Below are 19,002 nucleotides of genomic sequence, written 5' to 3' on the forward strand. Positions count from 1 at the left end.
ATCCTGTCTAGGAGAAGACCTTATTACGCTCATGAATCTTCCTTCTTCAAGTGCCACTTTGACCACCATTTCAAGACTGAAGCAGTCTGTTCATTCAATGCCTGACCCTCTGTTTGTGCAGTGGGATGTTGGTTGGGGAGATAGTGATTTGCTATTTTTCTGCAGAATGGGGGCAGTGCTCTATGCATTAGCAACTACAAAATAAAACTTTCACATTTAAAACGTCAAGCGTGGACCTCCTTATCAACATCACTTTCACATACATGGAAACTAAAAGTGTCACAATCTTTCTAAATCTTTTAACTTTATGATTTGGAAGCTCACTGCATTTCTTTTTCTGCTTAGGTGATTCAGAAGGAGCATAAGACAGAGAAGAAAGAGAGGCAAAAGTCATCTATGATCAAGAAAAGTTTCTGACTAATACACTTTTCTGAATCTAGCACAATGTTCACAATTGGGTGTATAGCAATTCTCCCCTAAACAAAAAGGTGACAATCTCTTTTTTGGGGGAAGGGCGTTATCAACAAATTTGCTTGTAGATGAGCTTTTCTAGAGATGCATGATGACAATGCACTTACTTGATATTCATATTCATTTATTTATGTTAGTTAACCAGGATATATGGGCGGCTGCGGTGGTGCAGCGGTTAGCGCTGCCGCTTCACAGCAAGAGATTCTCTGGTTCGATCCTCAGCTGGGGTGCCTTCTGTGCGGAGTCTGCATGCCCTCCCTGTGGTCGCGTTGGTTTCCTCTGGGTGCTCCGGTTTCCTCCCACATCCCAAAGACATTCTGTAGGTGGATTGGACACTCTAAATTGGCCCTAAGTGTGAGTGTGTGCGCCTTCTGTGGAAGGTTGGGTGCCGGGCTGGCAACTCGACACCGTAAAACTCCACTGCCAATCATGAGCGGACAGGTGATCCACTGTGGCGACCCCTAACCAGGAAAAGTCAAAAGAAGAAGAAGTTAACCAGGATATATAGCAGTATATTTTTCAAATACATACAATTTGTCAGAAAAGATGCACAATTATTCAATACTGTTTAAAGTCTAAGCCTGGAGAGTTTACTGTATGGCAAAAAAAAAAAAAGAAAAAGCTCTGACTGTAACTCAGATAGTTAGGTTCAATTATGCCTATTCATTTCAGAAGGTGACCAGTGAGGGTAAGACTGAGTGGCCAACATCAGCTCATTCATCCTGAAGGTAAGTAAGGTGGCCCAATCTGCTATAGCACTGAGACCTGCTAAAAATAGATGTACAGCATACATCAATGTGGTCACAGAAGGATCTGACAAGCTAAAACAGTTCATAAACCTTCACAGTATAAGTGGCATCATGCAAGCACATTGAGGGAATGGGGCAGTGGTTAAGTCACAGAGAGAAAATATTCTCAAGGTTACCTACATAACAGCTGTGCCACAATCATCTCTCTCACCCCCCCAAACACACTGAAAAAGATATAGCACATCCAAGTCCATTGGGCTAACTGACTAGCAGAAGTAGGGGCAAAACAAAGCATACCAAAAAAACTGTTCCAGACGTGCAGAAATAGCAGACGAACTACATAAACTGAGAGAACAATCACTTCACTAGAAAAAAAATACTGAACAGGATGTGCTGCTGGTCTCTCATTATAGCAAAGCTTTCCCAACAGCCAAAATGTAAGATTACACCCTCTGCTCTATGAATTTTTGAATGCAAGAAAGTTATCCAACTGGAGGACTAATGTTCTCTTCTTGCCTTATCCTATTCAAACATGAAGTCTTACAGCAATGATCCTAATGAGAAGCATCTTAGCATCATGTGTGGCACATAATTCTGAAAGAATGGTTGCTACTCTCAGTATGCATACCTGGAATTGAAAATCATTGGTAGTGTTACTGTGGTAACCCCTTTTCCTGCAGATGTGCCAGATGTTCCTGTTATTGTGGTTCCTTTGGCTTTTAGCTGTACAGTAAGTGCTTTGGCTATGCATCCCAAGAACATGTCAAGGATTCCTAACTTATTCCAGTCCCCCTTCTCTGTAGAATGAATAATGTCACTGATATCTGCTGGTGGAAGAGATTTCACTCCTAAGATACTAGCAAGGCGAGCTGGAGTCACCTCAGGCAAGACTCGTCTTAGTAGAGATGTTACCTAAAAAAAGATAATAAAATATATATTTATTTATTAAAAAACATGATAATGTTTACTGTTTCAGTGAAAGCCCATGATAAAAAAAAACTGAAAATACCAGTGGCAAATGAAGGACCATGACATTTAAGAAGTACAAAGACAAATGCTTTAATTAGTAAGTACTTTTGCCTCTCCAGAATTGTACAAAGTCTTTCTTAGTCTAGAAAAATCTTCAAAAGACATGAATACATAACACAGTTAGTGTAAAACCCTTTTTTCAAATGTCTTAAAAGAACAAACAAAAATGTTAAAAAATAAACACAAGTAAGAGCTACCAGGGAAAGGGCATTCAAGGACAAAATGGAAATAAATATAATAAATCATAAGCTCTTGCTACAGGAGACATATTTGGAAAGAACTAAGCCATGCAAATTTGCTAAAGAAAGGATTTCTTGATGCTTATCCAGCAGAATATTTGGGACAAAGGAACAGGGGAGTGCTTGTAGTAATTGCTAGAGGAGCTCCAAAAGTGACAGATGAGGGAAAAAAAAACATTAATGGTAGATTTATGGCAGTAAGGGGATACTGGCAAGGGAAGAGGATTATGCTAGCATGTATTTATAATTTAGTAGTAGGAACTTGGAAAGAATTTACATATTATTCCCTAAGGTACAACTACTGGGCTAGGCTAGTCAGAAATTATATTTCACGTGAACAAGTTTTGATACACATCCAATAACTATTTCAGATCACAACCCAATAATAACCAAGATAAAAATGCAGGTAATGAAGCAAAATGAGATAGATACTGGTGCTTTTCCCAACTATCTGACAAAAACAGAAATTTAAGGAGGATTCATGTCAACTCATCGAAGGTAATTTTGACAAATGGGAAAAAAACAAAAACCATTAATCAAAACCAACTTTAATGAATTCAACAATATTTCTTTTGTAGGGATGCAATCCCCCTGCACCCCCTCACTTAAATATAGCAATACCAAGGTCGTACAACAATGGAGAAAAAAGCGAACTCCACTGTCCCAAACGTAATTTTGGCGAACAGTATTCGCTCTTTTTGTGTTTGTCAAAATTACATTTGATTAGACAACATACTCATTTTAAGGAATGGGTAATGGAAATTATTCAGGAATTTTTAGGGAAGATAGAAATTTCTTCAGAAGCTATAGCTAGGGAGTGGGATAAAATGAAAGTAGAGTTTAAAAATAGGGTAGGAAAAAAGATACTGGTTAATAAGTAACAAAAATTATTTAGTGGGACTGACAAAGGTTAAAGTATTTTAGAATAAGGGAATCTCTCAGAATAAGAAGAGGTGCAACTGCAGAGTGCTATAGAGAAAATAAGGGGCTACCTGGATAATATGCATAGATTTAGAGAGATTGCTATTAATCAACTCTTTGTTTAATAACTTCAACACACAAACACTTTCATCACAATGACTCAGGCAGGGTTGAGCTTAGGGAGGCTGTAACAAGTAAAATAACCAGAGATCCTGTAGAGATATTAGAAATATTTCATAAATTTTATGAGACCCTTTATAAAGCAGGGAAAATAAGAAATCAAAAACAAGCAGAAATTTAAAATGTTTATGGAAAAATTTATGCCAAGGCTAGACACAGATGAGGTTAAATTATTAACAGGAAATGAGGAGATGAGACAAAACCAGTGATGTGCAATCAATCTGGAAGAAATTCTCCAGAACAGATGGTATTCCTGTGGAAGTTTGGGCGCTAGGATTGAAGAAAGTGAAAAAGATCTGGAAGATTTTGTTTAACAGTATTTTAAAAGGAGGGGAAACACCAACATCCTGGAATAAAGCTATGGTGGCTGTAATACCTAAAGATGGTAAAGGCTCACCAGATCCAGTTTCATATGGCCCATTTCTAATTTAAACCATGATTACAAAGTGTTTATGTCTACGATAACTGATAGATATGGATCAATGTGGTTTTATGGAGGTGAGGCAAACATTTGCTAACATTAACAGAACAATGATGATCCAGAGGGAAGGAGAATACCAATGTTGTTGTTGGCTCTAGATGCAGAGAAAGCATTCTACAGAATAAGCTAGGATTTTATAAGCAGAGCAATTTGCATTTTCTGAAAAAATAAGGTTAATTAGGAGGATATATTAGGGATCAGAGGCAAAAATTAAAGTGTGGGGGGGGGCTTCTCTCTGATAAATTCTGTTTGAACAGAAAAACCAGGCAGGGGTGTCCTCTTTCTTCTTTGTTATCTGCATTATATTTACAAACCACTGGCAAAGAAAATAAGCAACTCAGAAATTCAGCGATATACTTGGCATGATAATCAAGAAAAGCTGGAGTTATTTGCAGATGATGATATTTTTTACCTGATAAAAAAACAGGAAAGGAGATTTCAGTGTTGTGAAGCATTCTGAGTCAGTTTCATGTCTTTTCTGGATACCAAATTAATGAAGATAAAACAAAGACAATAGCTGTAAACTATGTACCCACACATAAATTATTACAACAATACACACATTATGGGGACATGATAAAATGAAGTATTTAGGATTATGGATTAAAAAGGATTATGTTACAGCAGGTAAGGATATGTGGGAAGAGACTTATGTAATATGAAAACTAAGAAACTGGAAGTTTATTATGGGGACATGATAAAATGAAGTATTTAGAATTATGGATTAAAAAAGATTATGTTACAGCAGGTAAGGATATGTGGGAAGAGAATTATGTAATATGAAAACTAAGAAACTGGAAGCTTTGTTTTATGGATATGGACAGCAAAATACAATCAGTTAATTTTTTGTCTCCTTAGTTTATATACAAGTCAGACATATTTTATCAACCAGAGAAAAAGTTGTGGATAGCAATTAATGCAATTAATAAATGCTGAAGGATTTTAACTGGAAGAGGGCAAGAGTCAAGTGAGATAAACTGATCCCTCCAACAGAACAAGGTGGTTTAGTATTACCTGATTTAAAGGGTTGTTTCAGAGTTGCACAGTAATGGCTCCTATACATAGCAAGAGCAGAAGACTATAATCTAAAGTGGAATGTGATAAGGGTGAAACTGGGGGAAGCTCAAACAATTAGGAGAGACTGGGATTTTTGATGCAGATTCTTAAGAAGAATAACAATAACCATACAGAATATTATATTCATGAAGTACCAGACAGTATTTTAAGAACTAACCAACAAAGGAATGGAGAAACAAGATTCTGCTGATTGGGATGACCGGAAATAATGGTATGGATAGTAGGCAAGAGAGAGATGGAATTTACTGGAAGAAACTGGCAAAGGAACCAATATACTGGGAGCAAATAATTAGAGAGGGAAAGGTAATAGAATAGGAAGAGGCCAATAATTAATTTGGGCTACATTTTTCCTTCACTGTGAAGGACTGATATCAGAGTATAGGCACATAGAAAGGAATAGGGGAATCCTAAGTGAAAGACCTGCTCTGGTAGAATTATTAATAGAATCTTGGACAGAAGTTGTTGGTAAAAAAGGGATAATTAGTGGGACATATAAAATACTGCACGGGAATTATAGGAATCAATCATAGGAGGCCAGAAAAGATTGGGAAGAGAGTGTGGATAAACAATTCACAAGGAAAAAAATGGGAGGACATAAGTCTGGTTCCCAAATATGCAACAAAGTCTGGAAGATTTAGGATTTTCACATGGAAATGTTTGCATAGGTATTTTTATACCCCATGCAGACTCCAAAGAATTTTTTTCTCAGGTAGATTGCAAATGTTAAAGATATGATAGGGAAGAAACAAATAACTGGGAACATACGTTTTGTGACTGTAAGAGCTAGCAGACTTCAAAAATTCCCTACAGAGTACTGTCAGAAATCTTGAGTGAGCAAATTGGTGTAACTAAGGAAATGATTTTTTGAGCTGGGATACAATAATTGAATTGCCTAGACATAGCAAGGCCTTGCTGGCTTTAATTCTGGTGGCTGCCAAAAAAGAAATAACTAGAAAATGGAAATCAAAGTCTAAACCAACTGTATTTGAAGTAGTGAATATAGCAACAGAGAAATAAAAATACTGGAAGTGAAATCATTAGAAAGTGGTAGCAGCAAATTACATAAAAAATGAACATTTTGGGAACAATAATGCGGAATAATGTTTTGGAGGAGGAAGAGTGAGATGTATGGGAAAGCAGGGATTGAGCAATTTATGTAATGTTAGATCAATGATAGTTGTACAAAAAATGTGAAGTAGAATGTTTGCAACTATGAACAAGTTAATATTTTTGTTTCTTTTATATAAATGCATGTTTGCCAATGTCTTAAGTGATAATTCAGTAAAGGTGTTAATAAAAGAAACAAGGGAAAAAAGGAAGCAAAAAAATAAGTTATATTTGAGTAACCTAATGAACCATAGTGTCTTTCCTCAGTGAGGGTCACTGTAACAAACTGTATAAATACATCTTAATTTGTATACAGAATTCCAAGCCCTGAAAGGAAAACCATGGTGACAGATATAGGAGAAATACTAGACACAAGATCACAGGGACCACAACATGCCTAGCCATGCACACTTTCAAGCAGACACACTTAAAAGTTCTTGCCACAAGTTATAGAATCCCCTGTAGCACACTCACTCCAAAGCCTAACCTACCTCTACGGTCTGATTCTAACTTGTATTGTTTACTTAAAAGTGTAGGTAGTAACCTAAGTGGCAGCTTCTAAAACACTTCTGAAGTATGCAACCGATACTGATGCCACTCTAGTAGAATGGGTTTTTACAGTACCATTCAATGTCCTGCTCTATTTGCCTCAACAAAAGGCATTATAATGGGCTGAATACTTCAACATGATTTTGTAACTTGCAGACCATGCCTTCCTTTCATGAAACAGTCAAAAAGGTTACAAATTTCCAGGACAGACTGTGTTTTTATGGTACAGTATCTCAAAATTGTCTTGTTAACAATTTATGCAAGTGTTCCTCCTTATTCTCATAGTTCAGAAAACGAATAAACAGATTAAACTACTTTAAACAGAAAGGAAAGTACAGATGTGTATGTAAACTTACCTTAAAAGTAGATGCCTGAATGATCATTACTGCAGTAGCCTAAAGCTATATGAGTTACATCACAGTTTCATAGATAAGTATTAGGCTAGCTACACTTGTAGGCCATTTTAAACCTAGCAAAATTCACTTTTTGTACTCAAATTAACCTTTCCTATTTGGTTAGAGACTGGTCTTACCCATCTCATGGTCGAAAATCATATACTACCACTAAGAAGAATAACTGGAATCATACCATAGATAAATTTAAGTGGTCCCATGCATGGGAAAAAGCATTTAGGAGTTGCCGCTGTCCATTAGTAATACACAGGCAATCCTGGGGTAAATCCCTAAAGAACATAATGGTTGGCCAGCTTCTACAGCTTCAGGGCAACTTCCACTGCACAAACTGTAAGCTTGAAATGAAATGACTAAAAGTTACGTTTGGGTGGCAAACACTTCAGAGCTCTCACGTTACTGAACAGAGGGAGGATAAATCCCTAAAAAGGACAATGCTAGGAAAATAATAATAAATATCCACAGCCTAGTATAAAATATACAAAAAAACAGGAGGAATGGAGGGATGGAGCAGCTAATGCAACAGTGACCATTCAAACATCTACTGTTATGGTAACTTTACTAACACAACTGTACTATATTCTTCATTTGATCACCACTGCAGTATCCTGAACTATAGGGGTGGATGACCATAGCTTAGATAGACTGGAAAGAGGAAGGATGAGAGTCCAGGCACCCTAGTCTTGGAGAAGGAATCTAGTTTATAGTGCTTTGTAAACGTATGCACAGAGGACGAAGTTGCTGCTTTTAAAATACTTCTAGAATCCAACTCTTTTTCAAAAACACACAGAAGAAGCCAAGGCCCAGGTAGAATGAGCAATGACCTATAGTCTTACTGTGGTGGGAATAACAAAAAGTAACAGCATGAGACAACTATATGGAAACAGTCTGTTTTTGACACTGGTTGTCCTTTCTTTTTACATTCATATGAAATGGACAACTCATCACAAGTTATAAAATACTTTTTTTTCTGTCGCGATAGTATTGGAGTTGTCTGTGAATATCCAAAGTATGAAATCACCTTTTCCTTCATTTTTAGGTTCTGGTAAGAAGGCAGGGAGGTGGAAAGTTCAGCTTAAAGTAAAGTCAGGTACCGCTTTAAGCGTAAAAGTAGGATTACTTCTCAAAGAAATACCATCTTTGTGAAAAATGAAATAAGGTTGACCTACCATAAGAACTTCCAACTCAAGATATCCTACATACAGAGGACAGAGCAATAAGAAAGACTGTTTTCCATGTCAAGAACCTCATCTGACCTGGTTCAAATGCAGCAGAGTTAATTCTTCTAACACAAGGTTAAGATCTTATGAAGCATCCATCTGTTTTCTAGGTTTCTTCTGCAACATTCCTTTCAAAAACATTTTCGTACAAGTCTGCATTAAATGAGGGGGGTTTATGGACAGACAAACTGATAAGGATAAGAAAAGTACAGTTTTGTACCTACCATAAATGTAGATGTTCGAAGATCCACATTGCTGCAGTCCTTACTTATGGGTAGTCCGCTGTCCTTGGTCGGCCCGAATACCAAAGTATTAGGCTGACGTCGGTCATGGGCGCCTAGATCTGACATCAGAGCGTCAGGGTATAAAGGCGCATGACCGACGTCATATCCTCAGTCTTTTCTTGCCCCAGATGTCAGAAGGCCAAACCAGAAAGGCCACAGCCAAAAACAGAATACCACCCAAAAACATGCCCAACAACAACCACCACCTAAAGCATAGCACCAAGTCAAACTACAGAGGGGAAGGAGGGAGGGTAAATTGGACTGCAGCAATGTGGATCTTCGAACATCTACATTTATGGTAGGTACAAAACTGTACTATGTTCTTCATCTCACATTGCTGCAGTCCTTACTTATGGGTAGAATCCCAAAGCAACGGGAAAAGGAGGATGGTAAAAATCATAAAGCATTAGGGGCCGCTAAAATGCCCTGTAAAATTGCAGTGGCAAATCCAGCCCTAGACTTAGAATAAAGAGGAAGGTGGTAATGTTTAGAAAAGGTATGCACTGAACTCCAAGTAGCTGCCTCCAAAATGTCTTTTGTAACTACCCCCCTTATAAAGGCCGTAGAAGTAGCAGTAGCCCTAGTGGAATGAGGCCTGATTCCAGCCGGAATCTCCTTACCATGATGGGAATAACAGAAAGAAATACAAAACCCAATCCATTTAGAAACAGTTTGTTTTGAAACAGGTTTACCCTGTGAACCCAAAGCAAAAGAAACAAACAATTGCTGAGACTGTCTGAACTCCTTGGTTCTGCTCAAATAATAACGCAACTGCCTGTGAATATCCAAAGTATGCAAAATTTTCTCCCCTTTATTTTGGGGGTTTGCATAAAAAGTAGGCAAATGAATAGTTTGATTTAAGGCCACACTAGAAACCACTTTAGGCATAAAGGAAGGATTAGTACGCAAAGATACCCTATCCTTATGAAAAATCAGGAAAGGCTCCACTGCCATGAGGGCCTGTAATTCAGAAACCCTTCTTGCAGAGGTAATGGCCAACAAAAAAGCAGTTTTCCATGATAAATACTTTAACTCGGCAGTAGCTGCAGGCTCAAAAGGTTGTAGAGTAAGTTTTTCCAACACAAAATTGAGATCCCAAGCAGGAGTAGGAGCTCTACGTGGGGGTCTTATATTCTTTGCCCTCTAAGAAATTGCTTAAACCAAGGATGAGAGAATAAAGGAGGGTCACAATCATAGTGAGCAGAAATGGCTGCAGCATGAACCTTTATTGAGGAGAAAGACAAACCCTTGTCCAATAATTCAGTAAGATATTGAAGAACAACACTTAAATCAGGTTTGGAGACATCAAAGTCCTTTCCTTTGCTCCAAATAAAAAATCTCCTCCATTTATCAGCGTAAACTTTCCTGGTACTAGGCCTCCTGGCCTCCAAAATAACATTCAAAACTTGTTGTGGAAGCTGAGACCCTCCAGAGTCTAAAACAGAATATGCCAGGCTGTTAGATGCAGAGACTGAATCTTGACATTGAGGAAGTGACTGTCCTCTTGTGACAAAAGGTGCGGAATCAAAGGCAGAGGCCACGGAGGTTCTCGTACTAAACTCCTCAGTAGTGGGTACCAGTGTTGTCGAGGCCAATCCGGTGCTATCAAAATCATGGTTGGCTTGTCTTGTTTGGCCTTCAAAAGTACCTTGGGAAGAAGAGGCAGAGGTGGAAAGGCATATACATGCAGATTGTTCCAACTGAAAGATAGAGCGTCCACCTTCCAAGCTGTGTGATGAAACATTTTTGTGCAAAACTTTGGCAACTGGTAATTTAGTGGAGAAGCGAACAGATCTATGTCTGGAGTTCTCCATAACAATGTCAACTGTTGAAATACATGAGGATCCAATTTCCACTCGTGAGGATCCACTATTTGTCTGCTCAATACATCTGCTAAGGAGTTCTGTGCTCCTGGTAGAAACCTTGCCTGAAGATTGAGGTGTAGATTGAGAGCAGTTTCCCACAGAATCATCGCTTGCCTGCAAAGAGGGTAAGAATGGGTTCCCCCCTGCTTGTTGATGTACCACATGACAGTAGTGTTGTCTGTTTGAATCAACACCTGCCCTGGACGAAGTAAATCTTTGAAAGCCATCAATGCAAACTGGACTGCTAACATTTCCTTCAAGTTGATATGCAAATGTTGGAGTTTGACAGGCCACGTGTTTTGCACCCATTTTCCATTGAGGTGTGCTACCAAGCCTTGTCCGAGGCATCTGTCGTTAGAATCTGACTCGCCTCTGGCCGGGTCACAGAGAGTCCCTTGTTTAGGTGACATTCCTGAGCCCACCACAAAACTCCTTCTGAATGCAAGGTATTATCTGAATGACAGTGTTTAGATCTTGGCAGTGCTGTGTCCACACATTTTGAGATACCATTGAAGCTTCCTCATATGCAATTTGGCATTGGGAAGCACCAGAATACAAGATGCCATGAACCCCAAGGCTTGAAGGACTGTCCTTGCAGTCAGCCTGGACCGTAGAGACATTTGCTGGAAATAAAGAGAAAGGCTTCTTTGTTTGTCCGGGGTCAAAAGCCATCTGGGAAGCTGTATTCAGTCTCACACCCAGAAAGCACATGTCCTGAGAGGGTACTAGACTGGACTTTGTTTCGTTCACAGAATACCCTAGGCATCTTAACACTGCCATCACATACTGTAGATGATGAAGAAGTTCGTCCTTTTCTTGTGCAATAATCAGACAGTCGTCCAAATAAGGATAAATCTGTATTCCTCTTAGTCTGAAAAATGCTATCACTGGAGCCAGAACCTTTGTGAACACTCTGGGTGCAGTAGATAAGCCAAAGGGCAATGCAGAGAACTGATAATGTAAATTTCCAGCCCGAAACGCAGGTACCTCCTGCAACTGGGCCTGATAGGAACATGAAGGTAAGCCTCTTTGAGATCCAGAGTAACCATCCAGTGATCTTTTCCCAACAGAGGTAAAAGCTGTTGTAAAGTCAGCATCTTGAACTTTGGAATGTCCAGGTAAGTGTTGAGGATAGATAAATCCAAAATTGGTCTCCACGTGTTTCCTTTCTTTGGAACTAGAAACAGGCGAGAATAAAATCCTAGGCCCACTTCTGACAGAGGAACTGGCTGTATAGCTCCTATTGGAAGAAGTAAAGAAATTTGTCTGCGAGCCTCTATCCTTTGCCGAGGAGGGACGTCTGGCATGCCTTTGAAAGGAGGCATGGTATGGAAATAGAACTTGTAACCTCGGTTTATAATGTCCAATACCCATTTGTCCTGGGTGACTAAATGCCAATTTTGCTTGAAAAGAGGCAACTTTCCTCCCAAAGGAGCTGCCAGGACAGAGGAATCTGGCAGCTGAAAATGCAGGTCATTGGGCCTGTTTACGAAAGGACTGGCCCCTGCCCTCACCAGCAGATTGAGCAGGCGAACTCCATTGTCTCGGCCTGAAGGTACTCTGAGCTCTGCCCCTACCACGCCTAGATCTACCCCTAGACTGAGAATCAGAAGAAGGGTACGTCCACCCCTTAGTAGGCCAATTTCTACTAAACTTTGGAGGTTGTACCTGCAAAAAATCTTTAACAGTCTGCATAGACTTAGCCTTGTCTTCCATTTTCTTTAAGACTGACTCCACAGGAGGACCAAACAAAACTTCAGACTGCAAAGGGCATCCAGAATTCTAGACTTAACATGCTCAGACAAATTCTGATCCTTAAGCCAGGCGTGCCTACGAATAACTGAACCAGTGGCAGCCACCCTAGAGGAAGCCTGTAAAGCATCAAAACCACATTGCAAAGAGTGCTTACCCACCTGTTCAGAAACATGCACTAAATCCTGCAATTCTTTACACTCTATGCCCTCTGCCAAAGCATCCACTTTAGATCTTAGCTGAGAAAGGAGGAAATTCTGATACTTCAACATATGAAACTGGCAGTTCAAAGCTCTCATTGCTAAAGTAGAAGAGGTATACACCTTCTTACCCCATCTATCCAAGGCTCTAGCTTCCTTATCCAGAGGAACCGGATTCTTAACAACAGAGGCTCTAACACCCTTAGGCCCCTGACTAATAGTTTCTGGGTCCGCCCTAGGACTCTTATACAGATATTTATGAGCCTCAGGCACCCTGTAATACCTGTCCGGTTTAACTGGGGCAGGAGGCACAGAATCTGGATTAAGGGAAGCTTCCGTGAAAACATCTGAAACAACATCCAAAACCGGAGGTATAGCTAAGGGCCTATGCTGTGGTAAAAACAAGAACTCCCTAAGCCTCTTCCGGGAATCCGAGTAATCTTGTCCCTCCCACTTAAAATGCTCCCTCATGGAATGGAGAGTTTCTGAAAATGAAAAATCCTCTGGAGGAGAAGCAGAAGGAGTGGAATCCTCTGCATCAGAATCAGAATAAGGAGGGAAATCTTGAATGTCCTCAGTAGCAGACTCTGAATCATCTGAGGCCTGCTCCAAACTTTCCAACTCTGGCTCCATCCTGGGCCTCTTATCAGGAGGGGGCATAGAACCTCTAATTAAAGTAATCAAATCCTCTGCCATTTTAAGCATGTGCTTTTAGGCACAGACCCTGAAGAACCAGAACTGACACCAGAGGAAGGCAAAACAGACCTGCCCTTAGAAGGAGCCTTAGAAACAGTAGCAGAAGGCCTAACCACCTTAGGCATAGAAGGGAGAATAGTAACCTGAGAGGCCCCTTCAGCCTGGCCTGCCTCCTGAGAGGCCACATCTTGTAAAATCAAAGTTTCCCCCTGGGACTCAACAGAAACTTCAGCCGGATCCACCTGTTCAGCTGTAGCTTCTAAAGGTCCGGCGTCCGAAACGGACGAATCATCCTGCCTAGGCTTTAAAGATTTGTCTTTGCGCTTCTTAGTAGAAGCAGGCGTCGGAACATCCGACGGCATATTATAGTTACACCTCTTGCCAAAGACTAACCTAGCGCAATCTAACCTCCATTTTATAGTGCGCTTATTAAACCTAGCACAAAACCGACACCAGACTACGTCGTGCTCCGGTCCCAAACAAGGAATACAAAGCGAGTGGTAATCCCTATGCGGTATCTGTTTCCCACAAGAAATACAATTATTCACTTTTTCTGACATCCGGTAAGTAACTGAGGCAAGAAAAACAAAAATATTCCCAACGGGATACTTAGCCCAACTTGGTATCGGTCTGAAACTCCGAAAACGAAAAATTTCAGAACGCCGAACGGCACTTGCAACTCTGCTTCTGCATCGGACCATGCGGCAAAAAAGACTGAGGATATGACGTCGGTCATGCGCCTTTATACCCTGACGCTCTGATGTCAGATCTAGGCGCCCATGACCGACGTCAGCCTAATACTTTGGTATTCGGGCCGACCGAGGACAGCGGACTACCCATAAGTAAGGACTGCAGCAATGTGAGATGAAGAACATTAAACCTTGACTGATTAGCAAAACAGGTCATAGGATAGCAAATCACAAAAATAATGTAAAACAAAGAAACACTAGCCCTGAATGGGATCTGGTTCCTTTGCTGGCACCGACTAGTAAACCTTTTCCATCTACTAATATACAATTTTTTAGTAGCAGGCTTTCTTTCCTCCATTAATACCTGCTGCATGTCCTCAGAAAAAAAGGAAGCTAAAAGGTATTAAGATCCTGTCCTCCAGACAGCTGTTAGCAGTTGTTTGGAGATGGGATGTATCAAACATCCCTGGTCTTATGTGAGTAAATCCAGTCTGTGAGATAGCCTGTGGTAATTCCCTAACCATTTCCAGAAGGGTGAACCACTACTGTCTGGGTGAGAAGGGAGTCCCCACAATGATCTTTGGTGAGTCCTCCTTAATCTTCAAAAGTACCCTATATATTAATGGAAACAGCAGAAAAGTATACAGGAACATTCCTCTCCAAGGTAAATGCATATGTCTTCTAGGTCTTCCTGCATGGAGTCCTGGGATACAATTTTGCCAAATGACTATTCAGAGAGGAGACAAAAAGATCTACTTAGGGTATTCCCCACAGATGGTTCAAATCTTGGAAGACCCTCTGATTCAGCTTCCATTTATGAGGGTATGTTCTATCCTTTTCAGCTTGCCTGCTACTCACTTTTGCTCTGATGGAATGTAAGATACCTGTAGCAAGAGATTGTGGTGAAAAGCTATATCCCAGGCTATCATGGCTAGTCTGCACAGATGGTAATATCTGTTTTCTCCTTGCTTGTTTATGTACCACATCACTGTGATGTTTTGATGTTGCCTGTAAACACTTGTAGAGGTCTTGGGAACCAGAGATGATTTAGAGAAATGAAAGCACTAAAAATAAGTTATGTACTCACCATAACATTCCATCTGTGTTGTCCATTTTCATTCTTCCTCAACAGTTGGGTTTGGATCCAACTTGGCTGTTACTTTAGCTCATGGCCACTAGGAAACTCTTGAGCTCCTCCCTTACCCATAATGCACTATCCCCTAACATACCTCAGATCTTCTTTGCTGGTTTACATACTCCAAGAAGCATTACAATTATCCAATGAGAAGAAACCAAACCTGGGGCTCAACATAAGGGACAGTGACATTCTTATAAGCTCTTGCTCTTTCAAAAGTCATTGGATGAAAAAGATAGGGAGTTAGTGGGAGGGGAGTTGAGGAAGAATGAAAATGGACAACATAGATGGAACGTTGCAGTGAGTACATAACTTCTTCATCTGATGATGTCAATTTTTCATGCATTCCTCAACAGCTCGGACAGAGTCCCCAGTTACCTAAAACCACGGGTGGACATCAATGAAAGATATTCCTGAGCACAGTTGAGCTAAAGGCTGCTCTTCCCCTCGAGACCACATCTAATTTGTAATGAGTAATAAAGGCATCAGGATTAGCCTAAGTTGCAGCCGCACATATATCGTCCATGGAAGCCCTAATTAAAAATACTGAAGATGTTGCCATGGACCTGGTTGAATGGGCTCTTAAAGATTTTGGCAAGGACAGACCCAATTTGCTGTAGACAAATGATATACAATCTGTAAGCCATGACAGGCTTGCCTAATTTAGAATCCACAAAGGAAACAAATAACTGATCTGTTTTTCTGATGTCTTTTGCTCTATGTAAACAGAAACAATGGTCTATGAACATCCAATAAGCGTTAACATATATTCACCTTTGTTTGTAAAATTTGGAAAGAAAACTGACAGATTAATAGATCTGTGTTGAATTCTGACACCACCTTAGGAAGGAAAGAAGGACTGGTTTGCACTGCCACTTTATCCCTATGAAAAATCAGGTAGGGGGGATTAGAAGATAATGTTTAGATTTCTAGCAGAGGTGATGGCTACTAAAATACAGTTTTCCAGGTCAGAAACTTTAGATCACATTTTGCTGCTGGTTCAAAAGGGGAATGAATTAAGGTCTGTGGTACCAGATTATGAATTAAGGTCTGTAGTACCAAATTTAAGTCCCATGGAGGAGTTGGATTTTATAAGAAGGCCTCGAAAGAAGAGTACCTTTCAAAAAGCCACAATGGAGTTTTCAGTTCCTACATGAAAATTAGATATGGCCATTAGTTGAACTCTAACAGTTGAGGAGCTAGCTCCTTCACTGAAAACTGTAGCCAAAAATTCAAGGACCCTATGTACCGGAGCTGAAAAGGGGTCAATTTGCTTCTGACATGCCAAAAAACAAATCTTTTCCATGTACTTCTGCAAAGTTTTCTTGTGGAAGCTTTGTGAGATGACAAAAGTAAATGATGGACAGGGGAAGAGAGCATTTCTTATCTGGCTATTAATAGAAGTGGAAAAACCAGGCTGTCAGCTTCAGGTTTATGATAGCCAGGTGAATCGTGTCTGTCAGGTGAGACAGAATCCAAGGTGGGTAGATAAGATGAGGCCAAAGAAAGGGGAATCCAATCTGTCAAGACCAGTAGGGTGCAATGAGGATGACTTTGCTCTTCAACTGGAAAGCTTTCCGCAGAAATTTGGGGATCAAGAGAGTTGGGGGAAATGCAGAGAGGAGACCGGGGGCGAATTGTGTAATACAGCATCTCTCTCTGTGATTTCTCTGGTGGGGGGATTAGGGCAAAGAAGCTGCTGCACTTGTTGTTTAGGGGGGATACAAATAGGTTACAATAAGCCTGGCCCCATCTACTGGGAAGAAAAATGGACTTGCTCAATTTGTCTGCTAGGACGATGGATTCCCCAGAATGTGTGTTGCTATGAGAAATTGGTGAGATGAGATTGTCCATTGCCACACTCTTAAAGCTTCTCGACACAAGAGGTAAGACCTGGTTCCGCCTTGTTTTTTGACCGGACCACTGACATATTTGTCTGTCTGAATTGCAACTGTCCCAAATGGGAGAGAGTTTTGGAAGGCCTGCAACGCTAAAAGCACTGCTCTCATTTCCAGGGCATTGATAGGCATGTTGGCCTCTTCAGGGAACCAAGTGTCTTGGACTGTTTTCCCCAGGAAGTGCCCACCTCACCCAATCTGAGAAGCGTCTGTGGTCACTATGGCCTTGGGCTGCGGGAGAATGAAGGGATAGCCTTGCAGTATCTGATCTGACCAAATCCACCACCAAAGGCATCTTGTGCATGCTTGGGTAATTCTTATCCGAGCAGACATATGCTGATAAAGAACAGACCACTGTCACTAACATCCATTGAAGAATTCTCATTTGAAAAATTGCTAGTGGAACTAGAACTGTAGCCACTGACACTGATCCCAATGCTTGCAGGATCAATCGGGCTGAGACTGTGGAATTGTGAATGATCTTTCTAACCTGGAATCAGTCTGTACTCTTGAGAGAGGAAGCAAAGCTGTCATTGATACTGTGTTGAAAATCACTCCTATAAATTCCAACCTCTGAGGCGGTTCTACTAGATAGCAGCAAATCTGGACTACTTGGTCTTAAGCTATTATCAGTAGATGCCTGGTTGGGGCGGTAATGAGCCAGTCATTCAAGTATGGAAACACCCGGAATCTACATTCTCGAGTGAGCTGCTACTACTGTCATGCATTTGGTGAACACCTTGGGGGCTGTGGTGAGGCCGAAGGGCAGTGTTCTGTACTGGCAATGACCATCTCCCAGCCTGAAGAGTAGGCATCTTCTGGATTGCCTGTTCATTTTTATGTGATAGTACGCATCCTGAACATCTATTGAAGCTTGGTGTACTGAACTGGTTTGTTCAGACTGCTGATATCCAAAATTGGTCTCCAGTCCCCTGTTTTCTTTGGCAGTAAAAAGAATCTTGAGTAAGATTCGGATTCTATCTAGGCTGGTGGGACCTCTTGGATGTCTTTTTTTTAGCAGCTTTTGAATTTTTAGTGCTGCTGCTTTCCTCTGACTGGGTGGAATATCAGGAAATTTGCAAACAGGTGGTGGAGGGTAGGGAAAATGGGATTATATAATCTCTGGAAATAATGCTCTGCACCCACTTATCTTTTGTAAGGTCTAGCCAGGCTTTCTGGTGCAGGGATAAATGACCCCCAGTTGCCTCCAGAAGGGTACAATCAGATCTCCTTTCAGGAGCATTGGCAGAGTCTGTCAGAGAAGGAATCTCTAGACCCCTGGTTTTGTGGGCCTCCTCTGCTGCATAGGCAGCTTCTGCCATTTGAGATCCTCCCTCTGCCTCTGGGGGAACTATCTCGACATGGATCTTGGAAAGGACCCAGGGACATCATGAACCACATTTTTCAGCCTCTTCGCCGATTCCTTGAAAAGGTCCTATGAGGGGGTCAAAAAAAAATTCTCAATCAGAGAAGGTCTTTCTGTCTTGTTCACACCTGGAGTGTGTGTCCTTTGTCTTTGGCCAGAACAAAGAGCTTCTGTCAAAAGAGGTACTGACAAATGAAGACTCAAAGTCACACAAGCATATCCAGGCCCATCTTCTAATGGAAATGCCTGAACCCGCCGCCCTTGAGGTACACATTCAGCTACATGTGAGATAAGCCTCATGGATGTATTAGAAATCGACTGAAGGGTAGCCAACTGCGAGGCTACAGAAGCCCGAATCTCAGCAGTGCTGGTACTAGAAAGGGATTTTGAAAGTTCCTTTATCAGATTCCTTTGTAGTCTTGTAAAGTGTGCCAGGTAGTTCAGCAATCTGGGGGCAAAAGTCATAGAAGCATACACACATTTCCCAAATCTGTCCAACACCCCTGACTCCCTGTCAGGTTGATGGACAGTAGAATTTTGCTCCATGAGTTCTTTCTTGGTGGCCACCGCGATGACCATGACATCTACAGGTACTCCCCTTGCTTTAAAACTCGCATCCTGCAGGTGGTGCCAAAATCTGATTCGGTCTTTTGGGGACTGCCTCAAATGTGTCTGGTTCCTTCC

General features: G+C 40.9%; 1 protein-coding gene across 1 annotated transcript in view; it reads right to left on the reverse strand.

Moving 5' to 3' along the window:
- Nucleotides 1-19,002, reverse strand: part of MYCBP2 (MYC binding protein 2) — a gene marked incomplete in the record, with an annotated part of 5,088,083 nt that overhangs the window by 300,786 nt on the left and 4,768,295 nt on the right. The window contains 1 exon segment of the mRNA XM_044072904.1: nt 1,849-2,132. Coding sequence (XP_043928839.1) covers nt 1,849-2,132 — 284 coding nt within the window.

This window comes from Protopterus annectens, chromosome 5.part1 (assembly GCF_019279795.1).
Source record: "Protopterus annectens isolate FY-2018-M chromosome 5.part1, PAN1.0, whole genome shotgun sequence".
Taxonomy (NCBI): Eukaryota; Metazoa; Chordata; order Ceratodontiformes; family Protopteridae; genus Protopterus; species Protopterus annectens.